This window comes from Papio anubis, chromosome 17 (assembly GCF_008728515.1).
Source record: "Papio anubis isolate 15944 chromosome 17, Panubis1.0, whole genome shotgun sequence".
Lineage (NCBI taxonomy): Eukaryota > Metazoa > Chordata > Mammalia > Primates > Cercopithecidae > Papio > Papio anubis.
This window is the reverse complement of record NC_044992.1, coordinates 23049071-23069346: the sequence shown is the minus strand read 5'-3', so window position 1 is coordinate 23069346 and position 20276 is coordinate 23049071. Positions and strand designations below refer to the sequence as shown.

At 38.9% G+C, this 20276-nt stretch overlaps 1 protein-coding gene across 9 annotated transcripts in view; it reads right to left on the bottom strand.

Moving 5' to 3' along the window:
- The window catches only part of EFCAB5 (EF-hand calcium binding domain 5), a 187299-nt gene that overhangs the window by 62981 nt on the left and 104042 nt on the right, over window positions 1–20276 (bottom strand). For all 9 annotated transcript variants that reach the window (XR_004179272.1, XR_004179271.1, XM_031657008.1 and 6 more), the window contains 2 exons: window positions 3991–4090; window positions 987–1928 (listed from right to left, as the gene is read on the bottom strand). Coding sequence is in view for 7 of the 9 variants with exons in the window: in XM_031657008.1 (XP_031512868.1) it covers window positions 987–1928; window positions 3991–4090 (1042 nt within the window). In the remaining 2 variants the exon portion in view is untranslated. The remainder of the gene's footprint in view (window positions 1–986; window positions 1929–3990; window positions 4091–20276) is intronic.

Below are 20276 nucleotides of genomic sequence, written 5' to 3'. Positions count from 1 at the left end.
AGATGGCGTTTTGCCATGTTGCTCAGGCTGGTCTTGAACTCCTGGGCTTAAACAATCCACCTGCCTCAGCCTCTCAAAGTGCTGGGATTACAGGCATGAGCCACCGTGCCCAGCTGAGAACTTTCACCTTTTCACTTCAAAGGTAGCACTTTATGCCTTCTCTTTGGCATATCCAAATTGCCAGCATCATTACTCTTGTGACTGGAGCCATTATTAGGTAAAATAAGGGTTACTTGAACAAGAGTACTGCAACATAATGACAATCTGATAATCCAGCAGCTATTAAGTGACTAATGAGCAGGTAACATAGACAACATGGACATACTGAACAAAAGGTGCAAGATTTCATTATACTACTCAGAATGGTGCACAATTAAAAATGTATGAATTGTTTATTTCTAGAATTTCCATGTAATACTTTCTGACTGTGGTTGATTGCGGTTTACTGAAACTGTGGAAAGCAAAACCATGGATAAGGGAGAACTACTGTATGCCTAAATTCTGACCAAAGACATGAGAATAAATATTTGAAATTCAGGGTGCATTCTGTCTTAAATATGACTTTCAGAAACTCTTCTAGAACATACATTTTATATTTAACTGAAAAAAGTGAGACCCATTTACAGTTGAAATAAAAGAAAATTTTTAAAATGGTTTCTAGTATCAGACATTACATTTAAAACAAAAGGGCTTCTCCTACCTTTCCAGAAACCCAATTAAAACACTTCTATAATCTAGTACAATGGAAATTATACGTAAATTGACAATAGAGACATTCTGGTTTGCATTTCACTGGTGAATGTAATTAACTTAATTGATTATTGTTCAAGGTCTAGACTCATGTTGAGCAGCAAAATATGCCTGAGATTTGCATGACCTGATATGCCAGAAAAAAAATTCTGACTTAAATGAGTATTTTCTGAAAAGACTTTAAAAACCATTCCATGAAACAGGGAGCCGATGTTGTAGAAGAACTGCATTACTACCTGAAAAGTGATCTTTTCTACTTAATGTTGGAACTTCCTCTTGCAGTTCAGAACTCAGGAATACTTCCTCTTCATATGCTTGTTCCCAAGACCTCTTTTCCTGTAGAGGGACTTCAATGTACTCAGAGGGTATAGGCTCCCCATATTTTGTACTTTTTAAGATACTATCTTTTCTTGATTGTGAAGTTGAGTCTTTTTGCTCTTCTGAAATTATCTCTCCATAAGGTGCTTGTTCTGATTTTTGGTATGGTTCTTCTATTATTGACTCTCTGAGTGATTCTTGTTCTGCAGTTGACATTCTGCGTGATCCTTGTTCTGCTACTGACCCTTTGCGTCGATCTTTTTCTGCAATTGACTCTCTGCGTGACCCCTGTTCTGCAACTGACTCTCTGCGTGACCCCTGTTCTGCAATAGACTCTCTGCGTGACCGCTGTTCTGCAACTGACTCTCTGCGTGCCCCTTGTTCTGAAACTGACACTCTGCGTGGTCCTTGTCCTTCTATTGACCCTTTTTGCTGTCCTTGTTCTGTAGTTGACTCTCTGTGTGTTTCTTGTTCTGTTACTAACCCTCTGCTTGACTCTTGTTCTAGAGTTGACTCTGTGTGGGTTCCTGGTTCTATTACTGATTCTGTGTACAGTTCTTGTTCTGCAGTTGACTTTTTGCCTTGTTCTTCAGTTGAAATTCTTTGTGGTCCTTGTTCTGCAGTTACTCCTCTCCACTGTTCTGGTGGGTTTGGTGGTGTTGTTGATGTTCTCTGTTCATCAAGTTTAGGTTGATCTGGACTTTCTAATAATTTACTTTGGGTTTTGCTAGCATGTTTTGCAGAAAGTAATGTATTCATCTCTAAGAGCACTTCGTCAAAACCTTCATAAATGTGTTTCTGATTATCCATGTCTCCCCACAACTCAGTCAAGTTTATCTCTTCAAATTCAATGAATGGCCCTAATGCAGAAAACAAAATATTCACTTAAACCATTGATCTTATAATGCAGAATTAGAGCTATTAAATTAATGCAAAGAAAAGCATTGAGCACAGAGATTGTAATATAGACCTATTGCTCTAAATAAATATCAGTTATCTTTGGTTGCAACACAATAAAAAGTAAAAAGGTATCCAAAAGAACTTATACTACTAAGTTAGAAATCATCCCTTCCTAAAAGGTGTGATTTTGGAAATAAACAGGATTCTCCTTTTGCTACTTGGAGTGTTGCTTAGACTGCCAAGGCCAATAGAATTTGTCCTCTACCTTTGTAGTCCCCCACAATAAGCATCGCATAGGGATGGGAAAGGGGACACATCTTTCATCTCAAATATATTTTCAATATCTGCAATATAAAAAGCAAGTCTTTATCCATGACAATCTTTCACTGAGGCTATATTTTTCCAGCATTCATTTTCCCCCCCATCTCTTTCCCTCTTCTATGTTCTTCATTCCTCAGTTATTTTCCTCTACAACTTATATGGGCACCTGGAACAGAATACTAGGGAAAGACTGGATAGTATTCACAGAATCCCACTGTTAAACAATGACAATAAAACCCTGGTGTCTGTACTATAAAGAGTGGAAATCATGCCACAAGACTGTCCCCGTTTCTCCCAAAACAGTAGTGGTAAGCTATAAAATTGTGATTCTCACAATTTTCAGAAATACTCCAAGTATATCACCCACAGATTTGTAAGTATCCAGGTAATAAATCTTCACAAAAAATAAAATATTGACATTCTTGGCCAGGTGTGGTGCCTCAATGCCTGTAATCCCAGCACTTTGGGAGACAAGGTAGGTGGATACCTGAGGTCAGGAGTTTGAGATCAGCCTGCCCAACATGGTGAAACCCCGTCTCTACTAAAAATACAAAAAAAATAGCTGCGTGTAGTGGCGGGCACCTGTAATCCCGGATACTTGGGAGGATAAGGCAGGGATAATCGCTTGAACCCGGGAGGCAGAGGTTGCAGTTAGCTGAGATTGCGCCATTGCACTCCAGCCTGGGCAACAGAGTAAGACTCTGTCTCAAAAAAAAAAAAAAAAAAAAAAAAAAAAAAAGACATTCTTTAAGAAACTCAGCCAGTATGATACCTTCTCTTTAAAAAAAAAAAAATGAAAAAAGCTGAGCACAGTGGCACATGCCTGTAGTCCTGGCTACTCTGGAGCCTGAGGCAGGAGGATTGCTGGATCCCAGGAGTTTGAAGCCAGCCTGGGCAACATAGCAAGACCCCATCTCTGAAAAAGTAAAATAAAATAAAAATAAACCCCATAATTTTATTTGTCTTGGAAATAACATAAAAAGGACATTTTACTGTATAAGTAAAGGTACACAAGTAAAAATGTTTGGGAAAAGGAAATATTATTCTTATAAATCTTATAATTTTAAGTTGGGTATTAAAAATGGAATTATCAGGCTGGGTGCAGTGGCTTACACATATAATCCCAGCACCCAGGCATTTGAGACTATCCTTGGAAACAGGGTGAAACCCTCTCTCTATTAAAAATACAAAAAATTAGCTGGGCATGGTGGTATACACCTGTAGTCCCAGCTACTCAGGGGGCTGAGGTGGGAGAATCATCTCCCACCTGGGAGGTTGAGGCTGCAGTGAGTCATGATCATGCCACTGCACTCCAGCCTGGGCAAGAAGAGTAAGATTCTGTCTCAAAAAATTTTTTTTGTTGATAAAATGGAATTACCATTACTAACTTAATTTCCAAAACATTCAGACTGTCACTAGAGCATTTCTTCATTTGCATGAATTTAAAATTGAGTTCTCACTGAGTTCTGATATAAAATTTTTGAGTATTGCACTGTGGTGAAAAATACATCTAGTTGTGATGAAGAGTGAATTTTGTGGAGGGAATAAACAACTAGATACAGTTATCATGATCTAAGAGAGCTATTATGTGAAGGGATTCCATGGTGGTAGAATAATCTTGTATTATCATATCAGTGTATCATATCAGTACATATCAAGTGACACTTCAGCTTGAACATACTCCCTCTAAGTGGCACTTACATTGTCGTGGGTTTCGAAGTAAACTCCTAAGCATTTGTGAACTATGGTCATAGAACAATTCCAGCAAGGCCAATGTCCTCTGCCGATCCAAAAACCCTACCTAAGCAAAGAAGAAAGTTTGTGATTAGTTGTTACAGGAGATTTAAGATTTTTATGCAGTTGGAACGTGGCTTATTGAAGCTTTCATCATCACTACCACCACAACAATCATTATCGTGTAAGTAAAAGCTGCAGCATCAAAATCAGGAAAGTTATATCTTGCCTTTAGGCTTATACTCTACTTTCTCATTCTACGACATGTCAAAATGATCTCTACTTAGTAAATGTTTAAGAACTATTTGTGACTGACTTATTGATGGCTAAATCCAATGTATAATGTTCAGTTCTTATCTTACCTGACCTGAGTATGTCACTTGAAACAATTAACTGCACCCTACTTGTTCTTTTTCCATTGTTATTTTTGAAAAACTTTTTAATAATAGAATATAGAAAATGATAGAATTAACATATGTGTTCCCAACACCTAGAAATAATAATTGTTAACATTTTGTGTATGTGCTTTAAAAAGTCCGATATAGCAACACAGTGAGACCCCCATTGCTTCAAAAAGTAAAAAATTTGCCAGGCATAGTGGTGCACACCTGTAGTCCTAGCTACTCCAGAGGCTGAGGCCAGAGGATTGCTTGATTTGCAATGAGCTATGATCATGTCACTGCACTCCAGCCTGGCTGACAGAGCAAGACCTTGTCTCAAAAACAAAAACAAAAATACCTGATATCGGCCAGGCGCGATGGCTCATGACTGTAATCCCAGCACTTTGGGAGGCTGAGGTGGGTGGATCACCTAAGGTTGGGAGTTCAAGACCAGCCTGACCAACATGGAGAAACCCTGTCTCTACTAAAAATACAAAAATTAGCCAGGCATGGTGATGGGTGCCTGTAATCCCATCTACTCGGGAGGCTGAGGCAGGAGAATCACTTGAACCCAGGAGGCGGAGGTTGCGGTGAGCAGAGATCATGCCATTGCACTCCAGCCTGGGCAACAAGAGCAAAACTCCATCTAAAAAAAAAAAAAAAAAAAAAACTGATACAGTACATATGTCTTTCTTCAAATTGCTTTTATTTACTTAACATTGAGATCTAATTCATATCTGTAAAGAAATATATTTTATTCTTTTTAACTGCAATAAGGCATTCTGTAATATGAAAACACCATAATAATAATAAAAAAACTCCTCTATTGATGGGCGTTTTCATTATTTTTAGTATTTTGATATCAACATAATGCTGCGATAGATATCCTTATACACATCTCCTTGTGTACATATGCAAACATTTCTCTAGGGTAAATAACTAGAAGTGGAATTACTGGATTGTATAATATATGCATTTTCAACTTTATTAGTTATAGCCAAATTGCTTCACAAAATGTTAATACCAATTTACATTCTTGCCAGCATTGAATGACAGTATTATTTCTCCATATCTACATCAATACTTGATATTATTCGAGTTTATTATTTTTTCTAATCTGATGGATAAAAATGGTATCATTATTATCAATTTGCATTTCCCTGATTACTAGTGAGATTTAATAAATTCTCATGTGCTTATTATATGTTTGGGTTTTTCATCTTCTATGAATGGCTTTTTCATATTCTTTTCTCATTTTTCAGTTGGGACCAGTTGCATATTTCTTTTTTTGAGATGGAGTCCCACTCTGTTTCCAGGCTGGAGTACAGTGGCACGATCTCGGCTCACTGCAACCTCCACCTCCTGGGTTCAAGCGATTCTCCTGCCTCAGCCTCCCGAGTAGCTGGGGCTACAGATGCCTGCCAGCACGCCTGGCTAAACTTTTTGTCTTTTTAGTAGAGATGCAGTTTCACCGTGTTAGCCAAGATGGTCTCGATCTCCTGACCTCGTGATCTGCCCACCTTGGCCTCCCAAAGTGCTGGGATTACAGGTGTGAGCCACTGCGCTCCACCCAGTTGTCTACTTCTTATGGATTTGTAAAATTTTGAGAATGACCATTCTTTTATTTACATAGCAAATATTTTTCCCCAGTTTATCTCATCTTTCAATTTAACTTTTGGTGAGTTTAGCCATATCAATGTTATCCATTAATTTTGAGGATATACATTAATTTTGAGGTAGTCAAACATATAAATCATTTCTCTTTGATATACAGTAAAAAATCAGTGAATGATATTGGGACAATTACTTTTTCATATTGGGAAAAACATAAAAGTAGATCCCACCCTCATTAATGAGAAAAGTGAGTTCTATCTGATCAGAAACCTAGCTGTGGAAAACAAAATTTAAAAACTTTTAGAAGCAGCCAGGTGTGAGTCACCATGCCTGGCTGCTTCTAAAACTTTTTAAGACAGGGTCTCACTAAGGAATGCTCCTAAGGAATACTCCAAATAAGCACAAACCATTTTAAGTTCCAAATATATGCTCTAAATTTTCTTTTTTCTTTTTTCCTTTTTTTTGAGACAGGGTCTCACTCTGTAACCCAGACTGGAGTGCAGTGGCATGATCATAGCTCACTGCATCCTCAAATTCCTGGTCTCAAGCAATCCTCCTGCCTCAGCAGGAGTCGCTGGGGTTACAGGTATGAGCCACCACACTTGGCTGCTTCTAAAATTTTAAAAATTTTGTTTTCCACATCTAGGTTTCTAATTAGACAGAACTCACTTTTCCTCATTAATGAAGGTGGAATCTACTTTTATATTTTTCCCAATATGGAAAATTAATTGTCCTAGCATAACTCATTGATTACTTCTTTTCCCAATGATTTATATTGCCACCTGCGCTATATACTAAATTCCCACATGCTCTTGCATCTGATGCCAGATCTAATATTCTGTTCCACTGATTTGTCTATTCCAGTACCAAAGCCAAAGCTATTTTAATTAATATGTTTATTTTAAAAATAAGCTCCTGCACAGCAAAATAAACCATCTCCCGTTTGTTTGTCTGTTCACTCTGTTTACACCTGACCTGAATATACAATTTTCATGAGAAGACATACATGGCTGGTGCCTATAATCACTGCACTCTGGGAGGCCTGGCAGATCACTTGAACCCAGGAATTTGAGACTAGCTTAGACAACATAGTGAAACCCCATCTCTACAAAAATTATCTGGGCCTGGTGGCGTGGCTTACAGTCCCAGCTACTTGGGAGGCTGAGGTAGGAGGATCGCTCAAGCCCAGGAGGTTGAGGCTGCAGTGAACCGTAATCGTGCCACTGCACTCCAGCCTGAATGACAGAATGAGATCCTGTCTCAGAAAAAAAAAAAAAAAAAGATGAAGAAGAAGACATATGCGCAGCCAACAAGCATATGAAAAAATGCTCAACATCGCTAATCATTAGCGAAATGCAAATCAAAACCACAATGAGATACATCTCACACCAGTCAGAATGGCTATTATTAAAAAGTCAAAAAATAACAGATGCTGGCAAGGTTGCAGAAAAAAGGGAATGCTTATACACTGTTGGTAGAATGTAAATTAGTTCAGCCATTGTGAAAACTGTTCGGTGATTTCTCAAAGAACTCACAGCAGAATTGCCATTTGGCCCAGCAATCCTATTATTGGGTATATATCCAAAGGGATATAAATTGTTCTACCATAAAGACACATGCACACGTATATTCATTGCAGCACTATTCACAATAGCAAAGACATGGAAACCAACCTAAATATGAACCGATGGTAGACCGTATAAAGAAAATGTGGTACAAGCCAAGCGCAGTGGTTCATGCCTGTAATCCCAACAGTTTGGGAGGCTGAAGAGAGAGGATCACTCGAGCTGAGGAGTTCAAGAGCAGCTCTGGGTAACACGGTGAGTTACCATCTCTACAGAAACAGAAAAAATTACCTGGCATGGTGGTATGTACCTGTAGTCCTAGCTAGTCCTGAGGCTGAGGTGGGAGGATCGCTTGAGTCTGAGTTGCAGTGACCTGTGATCACACTACACTCAGCCTAGGTGACAGAGTGAGGCCTTGTCTCCAAAAAAAAAAAAAAAAAATAGTAACAGAAAATGTGGTACATATGCACCATGGAATTCTATGCAGTCATAAGAAGAATGAGATTATGTCATTTGCAGCAACATGGATGGAGCTGGAGGCCATAATCCTAAGTGAACTAACACAGGAACAGAAAACCAAATACCAACATGTTTCCACTTATAAGTGGGCGCTAAACACTGAGTACATATGGACAGAAAGAAGGGAACAGACACCGAGGCCTACCTGAGGGTCAGCGGAGGGAGGACGGAGAGTGTCACAAAACTACCTATAGGGTACTGTGCTTATTATCTGGGTGGCAAAATAATATGTATATCAAACCCCCATGTCACACAATTTACCTATATAACAAACCCATACAAGTACCCCTGAGTCTAAAATAAAAGTTGTCCGGGCAGGTGGTGCACACCTGTAGTTCCAGCACTTTGGGAGGCTGAGGTGGGCAGATAACTTGAGCTCAGGAGTTTGGACCAGCCTGGGCAATGTGGCAAAATCCCATCCCTACGAAAAATTAAAAAATTAACTTGGTATGGTGGCACATGCCTGTAGTCCCAGCTACTAAGGAGGCTGAGGTGGGAGGATGGCTTAAGCCTGGGAGGTGGAGGCTGCAGTGAGCCGAGATCCCACCACTGCACTCCAGCTTGGGTGACAAAGTGAGACCCTGTCTCGAAAAATAAAATTAGTTAATTAATTAAATAAAAGTTAAAAAAATCAGGGAAATTCTCCCCAACTTGTTTTTCATTTGTAACTATTTTTGCTATATTTGAAACTTTATTTTCCCAACTAATTTTTTTTTAACTAAACCTTTTAAAATATATATATACCCTATAAACAGAAAAGTGCACAAAACCTAAGTATACAGTTTTATGAATTATTGGAATAAAAAAACACACAGGAGAACTTTCTCAAAGAGAATCACAAACTTGAGTAGAGGGTAGAGCTTTGCTCCAAAACTCAAGGGAACTACAATATGATTTTATTGTTTGAATTGCCACAGCATTCCAAATGCAATTCCAAATTGCCATATTCCCTCTAAATACTGTAGGATCTTCTATATAATAAGGCACAAAGTAAAGAAGAGTTTTTGCACTGCAGTTTAGAAAAGCCTACAAAGCCTTTTCTTTCTCTGGGACCCACTCTGGAAGCTGATGACTCATTTAATGCATAAAAGTAACACACACAAATGTTCTCAGTTAATTCATAAAAGCAGCACATGCAAATGTGGCAACAATTGTTTTTTAAATATAAAAAAGATCCAGTAGGCATTGTGCCTCTTTTTTAGTGGTAGGTGGCACACGGTACAACAATTTACCCTACACCTGGAACTACTGGACTGCTAAAATTTCTTTTTTCTTTTTGAGACGGAGTTGTGATCTCCGCCTCCCGGGTTCAAGCAATTCTTCTGCCTCAGCCTTCCGAGTAGCTGGGACTACAGGCGCATACCACCACACCCAGCTAACTTTTGTATTTTTAGTAGAGACAGGGTTTCACCATGTTGGCCAGGGTAGTCTCGGTTCTTGACCTCGTGATCCGCCCGCCTCGGCCTCCCAAAGTAAAAATGTTAACAAGACCATACACCTGTATTTTTATGGGGCTTATCTCCCATCCTCTGACACACATTAGCTTACTTACCAAGACATCTAATGCTACTTTACCAAGGCATCTAATGCTGCTTTCAGCTAATCAAGTCTAATCATCATGATGGATATCATGGACCTATGTAATGTTCTGTGATATGTCAATACAATCAAAGTCTATGTATACTAGATTACAATACAGAAAAGAAGAACTGCCTTCGCCCTAAGAGAGTGCAGTGAAAAGTATTGCTATTCTTGACAGGTGAAATCAAATTTCTTTTGGTCCTTGTAAACTTCTCTAGAGAAAACAGCATTTGCCAGACCAATAGTTGTTGTGAATGAGAGAGCTATGTCAATTTGGTTCAGTAAAGATTCCACACCTGGAATAGCCACATAAATAGAACCACATTAATCTACATTCTTCAAGATGTAGGCTGGGTGCAGCGGCTCATGCCTGTAATCCCAGCACTTTGGGATGCTGGGGCAGGCGGATCACCTGAGGTCAGGAGTTTGAGAGCAGCCTGGCTAACATGGTGAAACCCCATCTCTACTAAAAACATAAAATTAGAAGGCATGGTGGCACGCGTCCCAGCTACTTGGGAGGCTGAGGTAGGAGAATCGCTCGAACCCAAGAGGTGGATGTTGCAATGAACTGAAATCGTGCAGCTGTACTCCAGCCTGGGCGACAGGGTAAGACTGTCTCACAAAAGAAAAAAAAAAAAAAAAGATGTATCCTCCAACTTCTACATAGACAAAACAGGAAAATTAGATAAGAATGTGATAGGATTACTTCCCCTGAATCCTTTATATATTTTCATATCTATCTCTGTGGAGTTTTTTTGTTTTTGTTATCTGCTTATGTATTTGTTTTTTTTAACATTCTGGCAGACAGGGAAAGTTCAGGAGTTTCTGTTACCATAATACCAGGTCCTTCCTACCATAATAGTTCTCAGTTCCCAATATGGAGAACAAATGTGAAGATTCTGTTGGTTGCTGTGTGTCTATTCCAATTAAACATCCAAGAACCAGAAATAACCATAGCTAAGTCCATAGATTAATTGGGCCTGTGACATAAACTTTGACCAAAATAGCATTTATTGTCTGACATCTATACACCCTAACTTTACCCAGTGGCCCATGGGAGTGCTTTGGGATCCTAGGAATTGATGTTAACTTGAAATCAGTATCTGGTAATCCCTGAGTCTGTGATATTCCTTTGCCAATGCATATTCACCCTAATAAATGGCTACGGGCCCTTTGAGTAAAGCCTAGAGTAAAATCTACGATATATACTTGAGGAAGTCTGGTAGAATTCTTCCCCAAGAGACCCAACCTTCCCTTCAACCAAAGAGTTCTGGGTACACTATCTGACTTAAGTCTGGCATCTGGGTGAGAGACTGAGATTCTCCATTGTGGTATCTCAACTCATGTTTCTGGACCTATAGTTAGTGCTTTTCTGTAAGTAGATCCAGTAATAATTTAGAAGGTATCCTATCCATTTAATTCCTAAGGAAACTGTAATCACCAAGAAAACATTCAGATGGCCACTTTAACTCCCACTACTCATTATGGTAATTCCAAGTATATATTCAGGAACCAACCACAGTGTGAGTCCTAGACGAACTGGATCCGTTAAAATATGGCCTTGGATCTTTGAGACTGAATCAAAATACCATGATTAATTACACTTATGAGCACTAACTTTGACTAGTGGGCCTTGTCTCTGGTAGTTAAATGTCATGTATCTTTTGTCACTCTAGAAGACAATCATTTCCCTTGAAATTAGAGCGTTTACTTCAGTGACAGTAACTCTCACCATTGTCCCCAGGACAGCTATCACAGAACTTTTTAGTGATGTTGGTGCTCCCCTCGTTAATTTCTTTAGTTATTTCTCAAGGGAATGTCATTTGGGCTGTCCTGGGCAATATGGTAGAGGTGCACATATAGAGGCTACATATGAAAAATCAATTTCAGAAATCTTGAAAGCCTTTAGATTTCTTACTGTATAGTAAGCCAAGAAGGTTCTGGCATCTCAACCTCATTGAATATAGGCTATCTTTGAGTCAAGGTTTTATTTAATCTACCAATAAAATTGTTAAAACCAAAAATATTACTGCTAAGTATATACTGCAAAGTATACCAATATTGATAAATTTGAGGCAATCCAAAGTTATATCTATCCTTCTTAGTCTGAAAATACTATAATCAATTCCCACACATATTACCCAGCTTTCTGCTGCTAGAAATTAGCAAAAACTTACTGATCTGTTGGAGTACCAACACTCATCTTTCAAGACAGACTTTGAACTAGTATTCCTGGAGAAATACTGAGATGAGTCTCCAATTTTGGATTTAAAGGCAATGAATGTTGTACAGGTGGATCGTGAAGAAAACAGACATCTCCTTGCAAAGTAATTGCCCCAAGGCAAGTTATTAAAGGATCTCTAAGGAAAGAAAAGCTAATAGTCTCAGACAGGAGAGAAGGTATTGCTTCTCCTGCCAAGGAAAGCTTAGGGAGAATTGTGGCTCAAGTCTCAGATTCCTCCGAGTACACCCATATGTAACTATTCCAAATTTCAGGGTCTCATCTATTTTCTAATGTGCTAACTTTTATGTAAAAGATTTGGCAAGTCTGTAAATTCAACTTGCATCTTGATTCTGTCACATTTATTTGGGGGCTGATTTTTCATCCATATTTGCCCTGAAGCTATAAGAAATAGAGATTTCTATATAATGATCAGGTTTTCCGACTGCAATTTGAGCTGAGAGTTTGAAGTCCTGAGCGTGTCTTTTACTTTCTATAACCTCTCTAATACTGTGAGATGAAGCCCACCCACTGACAACCCCAGGGGTCATCACTATTGTAATTATGGCCAAATGCAGCAAAAGCTTTTCCTTTAATAGGCACTTCATCCCAAGCAACCATAAGTGATTATTTTTAAGAAAATTTTCATTAAGGAGTAACAAATATGCAACGAGGTATGCAAACCCTAAGTGTTTAGCTCACTGAATGTTTGCCACTTGGATAAAGACATAGCACATTTTCATCACTGCCAGAAGGCTCCGTTACTATTTCTTAGTCAATAATTCCTCCAAAGGTGGTGATTATTCTGATATTTATCATTATCGATTAGTTTGTTCATTTTTGTTTTTGTTTTCTTTGAGACAAGGTTTCACTCTGTTGCCCAGGCTAGAGTGCAGTGGCATGATCATAGCTCACTATATCTTCTAACTTCTGGGCTCAAGCTATCCTCCTGCCTCAGCCTCCTGGGACTACAGGTGCCATGCGACTACACTCAGCTAATTTTTATTTTTTTATTTTTTTATTTATTTGTAATTTTATTATGTATTTATGTATTTATTTATTTTTGTAGAGACCAGGTCTCACTATGTTGCCCAGGCAGGTCTTGAACTCCTAGACTCAATTGATCCTCTTGCCTCAGACTCCTGAGTAGATAGGACTACAGGCATGCACCACGATACCCAGGTAATTTTTGTTTATTTTTTGTAGAGAGGGGGTCTCACTATATTGCCCTCACAAGTGTGAACCACTGTGCCCAGACCATTCTTGTCTTTTTAAATCAACTTTAGTGAAGTATAGATTCAATAAAATGCACCAATTTTAAGTGTATAGTTCAATGAGTTTTGACAATGTATACACTCATGTGTACCACCACAGTGAAGCTGTAGAACATTTTCATCATCCCCAGAAGCTCCCTATGTCTCTCTTTTTTTTCTTTCTTTCTTTCTTTTTTTCTTTTTGGAGACAGAGTCTAGCTCTGTTGCCCAGGCTGGAGTGTAGTGGCACGATCTTGGCTCACTGCAACCTCCACCTCCCGGGTTCAAGTGATTTTCCTGCCTCAGCTTCCTAAGTAACTGGGACCACAGGCACATGCCACCACATCTGGCTAATATTTTGTATTTTTAGTAGAGAAGGGGGTTTGCCATGTTGCCCAGACTAGTCTTGAACTCCTGAGCTCCAGCAATCCACCTGCCTCAGCCTCCCAAAGTGCTAGGATTACAGGCGTGAGCCACCGTGCCTGGCCACTTATGTCCCTTCTTAATCAGTCCCCTCACTCATGGTCCCAGGAAACCACTGATCTGCTTTCTATTGCTGTAAATTACTTTTCCCTTTTCTATAATTTTATATAAATAAAATAATGGCGAATTCTTTGGTTCAGCCTTCTTTCACTTAGAATAATATTTTTGAGATTCATCAGTGTTATTGTATCAGTGGTTCATTCTCTTTTATTACTGAGTAGTATTCCATCATGTGAATACACTACAATTTGTTTATCCATCCACAAGTCGATGGACATTTGGGTTGTCTCCAGCTTAAAGCTATTATGAATGAGGCTGCTAAGAACAGTCATGTATAAGTCTTTTAGTTTTAATTATATGATTTAATTTCTTTCATTTCATTTATCCTAGGTGCATAATCTAGGAGAGAAATTGCTGATTGCTAGGTCATATGGGGAGTGTATATTGAACTCTTTAAGAAATTGTCAAAACTGTTTTTGAAGTGGTTGTATAATTCCTACCAGCAATCTAAGAGAATTTAAGTTGTTCCATATCTTTCCCAACACTTGGTATTGTCAGTTTTTTTTCTTTTTAATTATAATGAATATCAGATTTTTTTTTTTTTCTTGTGAGACAGAGTCTTGCTTTGTTGCCCAGGCTGGAGTGCAGTGGTGTGATCTTGGCTCATTGCAACCTCCGCCTCCCAGGTTCAAGCAATTCTCGTGCCTCAGCCACTCAGTAGCTGGGATTACAGGTATGGCCACTACGCCCAGCTAATTTTTGTATTTTTAGTAGAGACAAGGTTTTGCCATGTTGGCCAAACTGGTCTTGAACTCCCAGCTTGAACTGATCTGCCCACCTTGGCCTCCCAAAGTGCTGAGATTACAGGCGTGAGCCACTGTACTCTGCCAGTCTTTTAAATTTTATTCATTCTAGTAGGTTTAATTTTTATCTCACTGTGGCTTCAGTTTGCATGAAAAATTGATGATTATTTATCTGATAAATAATTGATCAGATTAATTATAATCTGATGAATAACTGAACATATTTCCATGTGCTTATTGGATATACCTATATCTTCTTTTCTGGTATGCCCATGATTTTTTAAATTGGGTTGTTTTATAAAGTTGTAGGAGTCTTTGTATGGTCAAAATGCAAGTCTTTTGTCATTAAATGTATCACAAATATTTTCTCCCAGTCTATAGCTGTCGTTTCATTCTAGTATCTTTCAAAGAGCAGAATTTTTTATTTTGGTGATGTCTATTTTTTGTCAACATTGTTTTAGCTGTTGTGAGTCCTTTGAAATGCCACACGAATTTCAGAATAGTTTGTCAATTTCTGTAAATAAGTTCACTGGGATTTGGATTGGAATCGTGTTGGATTTGTAAGTCAATTTGGGGACTAACAATACTTAATTTTTTGACTCATTAATATAGTCTTTGACAGAAACAATAAAGGATCATTCTTATTATTTAGGTCTTTCATTTCTTAACAATATTTCATAGTTTTCAGCCTGTAGATATTTGCAAATACTTTGTTAAATTTATTTCTAAGTATTTCATGTGTGTGATGTTATTATAAATGGCCTTTACAAATTTCATCTTCCAATATTTCTTTGCTAGTATGTGGAAATCCAATTGACTTTCATGTATTGATTTTTACATCCTGAAGCCTTGCTAAATTTATGTATTTGTTTTAGTGAATTCAACTTTTTTCTTGAGATTCCTTAGGATTTTCTACACAGAAGATCATGTAGTCTGTGAATAAGAGAGGTTTCTTTTTTTTTCTTGCTTTATTTAATTGACTAGTACCTCCGGTACAATGTAAAATAAAAGTGGTAAGAGTGGATATCCTTGCCTTGTCCTTGTTATAAGGAGGGAATCATTAAATTTTTTACCTTTGTAAGTATAGCTGTAAGTTATTCATAGATGTGCTTTATTGGGTTGAAGAAATTTTAGTGTGTTGAGAGGTTTTTAAAAAAATTTTTTTAACATAAATGAGTGTTGAATTTTGTCACAGTTATATAGTTTTGTTTTTTGGTCTCCTAATGTGATGAATTGTTTCGACAGATTTTTTTTTTTTTTTTTTTTTTTTTTTTAAGAAATGGGGGTGGTCTTACTATGTTGCCCAGGCTGGATTCAAACTCCTGGGCTCAAGCACTCCTTTTACCTCAGTGTCCTCATTAGCTGGGATTATAGGCATGTGCCACCATGCTCAGCTCTGATTTTTGAATGTTAAACCACCCTTGTATCCCTGGATTAAGCTCTATTTGATCCTTTTTAATGTACTGCTTAACCGATTTGTTAAAATTAACTTAAGGATTTTTGAGTCTATGTTCATGAGGACTGTTAGTCTATGGTTTTCTTTTATTGAAATATCTTTATCTGGATTTCATATCAAAATAATACTGGCCCCATAAAATGAGTTGGGAAATGTTCCTTCCTCTTCTCTTAAGAGTTTATGTAGATTTGAAATTATCCCTTCCTAAAATGTTTGGTAGAATTTATTAGTAACGCTATCTGGGCCAGGCATTCTGTTTGTGGAATGTTTTTTTAGTGGTATTAATTATACTTCTTTATACATATAAGGATATCTAGTTTTCCTATTTTCTTTTTAGTTAGATTTGGTAATTTGTGTCTTTTAAGGAATTTATCCATTTAATGTAATTTGCAAATTCATTGGCATAAAGTTGTTCATAATGTTTCCTATCATTCTTTTAATGTTTGCAGGGTCTGTAGTGATGTTCCCTCTTTCTTTCCTGATATCGGGACAGGCATTCCTTAGAGATACCACAGGTCCAGTTCCAGACAATGGCCATAAAATGAATATTGCAATAAAGCGAGTCACACAAATTCACTTTGGTTTGTTAGTGCTTAAAAAAGTTATGTTTATGGCTGGGTGTGGTGGCTCACACCTGTAATCCCAGCACTTTGGGAGGCTGAGGCAGGTGGGTTACTCGAGGTCAGGAGTTCGAGACCAGCCTGGCCAACACAGCGAAACCCCATCTCTACTAAAAATACAAAAATTAGCTGGGCATGGTGGTGCACACCTGTAATCCCAGCTACTCCAGAGGCAGAGGCAGAGGCAGGGGCAGGAGAATCGCTTGAAGTTACGCAGCAGAGGTTGCAGTGAGCCAAGACTGTGCCACTGCACTCCAGCCTGGGAGACAGAGTGAGACTCCATCTCAAAAAAAAAAAAAAAAAAAAAAGTTATGTTTATACTATACTGTAGTCTATTAAGTGTGCAATAGCTTAAACTGTAGTTTCTTAAGGGTACCATAGATTAATCGCCTACCCAAGTATACACCTTAATTTAAAAACACTTTATTGCTAAAAAATGCTAATGATCATCTGTGCCTTCAGCAAGTCATAGCTGTTTTGCTGGTGAAAGGTTGTACCTTAATGTTGTTGGCTACTGACTGATCAGGATTGTGGTTGCTGAAGGTAGGTGTGTGCTGTGGTAATTTCTTAAAATAAGACAACAATGAAGTTTGCTGCACCTATTGACTCTTCCTTTAACGAATGATTTCTCTGTAGCATGCGATGCTGTTTGATAGCATTTTATCTATAATAGAACTTCTTTCAAAATTGGAGTCAATTCTTTCAAATCCTATTGCTGCTTTATCAACTAAGTTTACGTGATAATCTAAATCCATTGTTGTCATTTCAACAATGCTCATGTCTTCACCAGGGGTAGATTCCATATCAAGAAACCATTTTCTTTGCTTATCCATTAGAAAAAATTTGTCATGCATTCAAATTTTATCATGAGATTACAGCAATTCAGTCACATCTCTCTGGCTCTCTATTCTAATTCTCTTTCTTTCTTTCTTTCTTTCTTTCTTTCTTTAGCTATTCTTGTCTTTCTTAAGTCTTTAAGCTTTCTTAGTCTTTCTTTTGGGTTGAAATCTTTCTTTCTTACTCCTGTCAGTGAAGGCAATCTTTTGACTTTCTGCCATGAGTCAGCGAATGCTCTTAATTGCATATGGAACAATGGCAAGAGCACACCTGAACAAAGGAAAAGCAGACATATTTATCCCTTATGCATCTGGGTCGTCTTTACTGTTGTGTCCTGCATCCATTGGCTGGAGCTGGACCTCACACTCTTAAACTGATACCCGCTTTGCTAATAGCTTAAAACTTCCCTAAATGGGTAAGTGCAGGGAAGAACAAAGAATGAGAGGAAGTTGCTTACGAAAGGTTTAAGGAAGCAAAAACATTTCCAAATAAGCAAGGGGCACAAGCTATGAGCTAAGATTTGCCTGGGCCTATCCAGACATGCCTGAGTAAGCCAAAGCAACTAACTGGGCTAAACTGTAAGAACTAATAGTTGATAGGAGGCTTTAGAGTAAGGAGCTATTATTCCTAGTGTCTATTATTTTATTTTTAAACCATGACGAGCTTTGAAGAGGAACTTTTCTACTTTCTACAATTTCCTCCTCTTTTACTTTATAGTTTCCTCTTCAAACTCACTTAACATGTCTTGGCTTAGCTTGTTTTGATTAACTTCTGGATGTATGGTACAACATAGCACCTAAGAAGAAGGAGTATACCTTATTATAGTTGTTAAAGAGGTAAGAATTGAGGCTGCATTTTTCTTTTTTTGATTGATGAAATGCCAGGGTAAAAGGGATAGCCAGTTGGACTAGAGCATAAGTACTGCTCTAATTATTTGGCAGAGTGTCCGGTAAAGGTTCTCCATAATACCACCATACATCTGCTCCGGGATGGATAAGGGCGGACTGATAGGTCAGCTCTTGGAAGTGCCTGACTTCACTGCATCCTATTAAGTCTCCAAGGAATGCCAAATTTTTCCCCTTGTCATTGGAGACACAAGGTAACATTGGTTTTGGAAGATGGAGGATGGATGACCCGTGGGGGCTGACCCACAAGGTGTTGAACTTCAGGAAATAGCAGAGAAAGAGCTTGGCACAATTCATTATTCCAGGCAGTGGAATCTTGAGAAAGAGCTACCATGCACTCCATGTCCACTTGATTTGAGGACCATCCTAGTGGAAAGGGGACAACCTGGGCCTCTGGCCTACCGTACACACAAGTGTAACGGTCACTTTTGTTTAAAGTGCAAATGGAATATTTAATCCATTCTAACAAAGCATTTACATCTTTATACCCTGTTTCAGTAGCACTGGTTTGCCTTAGGTCTTCTACTTCTACTACTGAGACTTTGCTTTTGTCATTTGGCATGAGGCAAGGTGTAGTTTGATTTCATAGGTTTGAGAAAAGGGCAGTTGTAGGAGGTGGAGGAGGGAGAACAAAGCGCATCTTAAAGAAGCCTACAGGATCCTTTCCAGTGACTTCTAATCCTAAACCATAGATACGCTCTAAAATGGGGTTAGAGTTGCTAGTGGTAGGAACAGTAATGGATATAAGCACTGGGTTACACTGGTGGGATTGACAATTGGCGGGGGGCGGGTGGGGCAATCCCTTTAGTAAGGTAGAGGTATGGCTTTAAGTCGGCACATCCCTCCTCGGAGGTCCAGCCTTGATCCAGATGACATTCACTCACTGAGCATATAAATTTCAACTTGGGGTATCTTGGTACCTCCACCACAAGCAAGATGCAGGGGTGGCAGTGGCCTCCCTGGAGGGGCAGAGGTATTTTTCTGAAGTAGAGAGTTGTCTCTGGCTTTGCAAACCGCCACAAGGTATAACAAGGCAAGCATCAAATGTTATAACCTGTGGTGAATCTGATTTGGTTACACTGTTGACACAATGAGGGATAGTTAGAGGGAAGGAAAGCAAAGAAAAAGATGGATAGACTAAGCTTTTCTTAGCTTTAATTTGGTAGGGCTTGATCCAGGAACAATGGCCCATGATTCTGATGATAATGGCGCTTGCTTGACTCGGGTGTGATGTGTGCATCCCCTTTCCACTGTACGAACAGTAGTCTCGGTGGTTAGCAGCACAAGGTAGGGTCCTTCCCAGGCTGGCTCGAGTTTCCCTTCTTTCCACCCTTTGATGAGGATGTGGTTCTCAGGCTGGTGCTGGTTTACCAGAAATTCTAAGGGTGGTAGCTGTGCTAAAAGACGGCTCCTGCGGCTTCTCCTTCCTTGGTCTGTGCACAGACTCGTCACCACAGTATGTGAGGATCCTTTACCCCAGGTTGCTGGCTGGTTTCTTTCCGTGTTGCTGAGAGTCTGGGTTTATTCGTCACACCAGGTGGGTCTCGGTCCCTTACCCCTGAGGCCACCGCAAGAGGTGGCGGGGCGCCTCCTCATGAGAAAGGACAAGAGACCAACACCAGAGGAGAATGTATCCCCATACGGGCCACCAAAATTGTTAGAAATACCAAAGTTGTTAGAAATAGATAATCAGTGCCACGAAGAAAAGTCAGCATGGAGACAAAAGATCTCTCAGCAAGGCAGTCTTTCCTTTCTGCAGAAAGGGTGCTCAATCACAGATGGAACAGTGGCGAGAGCACCTAGAATGGTGAATTATTTATAAAAGATTTTCAATTTGCTTTGCCCAGATCCATCAAAGGAATCACTATCTATGGAAGCTATAGCCTTATGAAATGTATTTCTTAAGTAACAAGACTTGAATGTCAAAATGACCGACTCCTTGATCCATGGGCTGCAGAATGGATATTGTGTTACTAGGAGTGAAAACAACATTCATCTCCTTGTACATCTCCATCA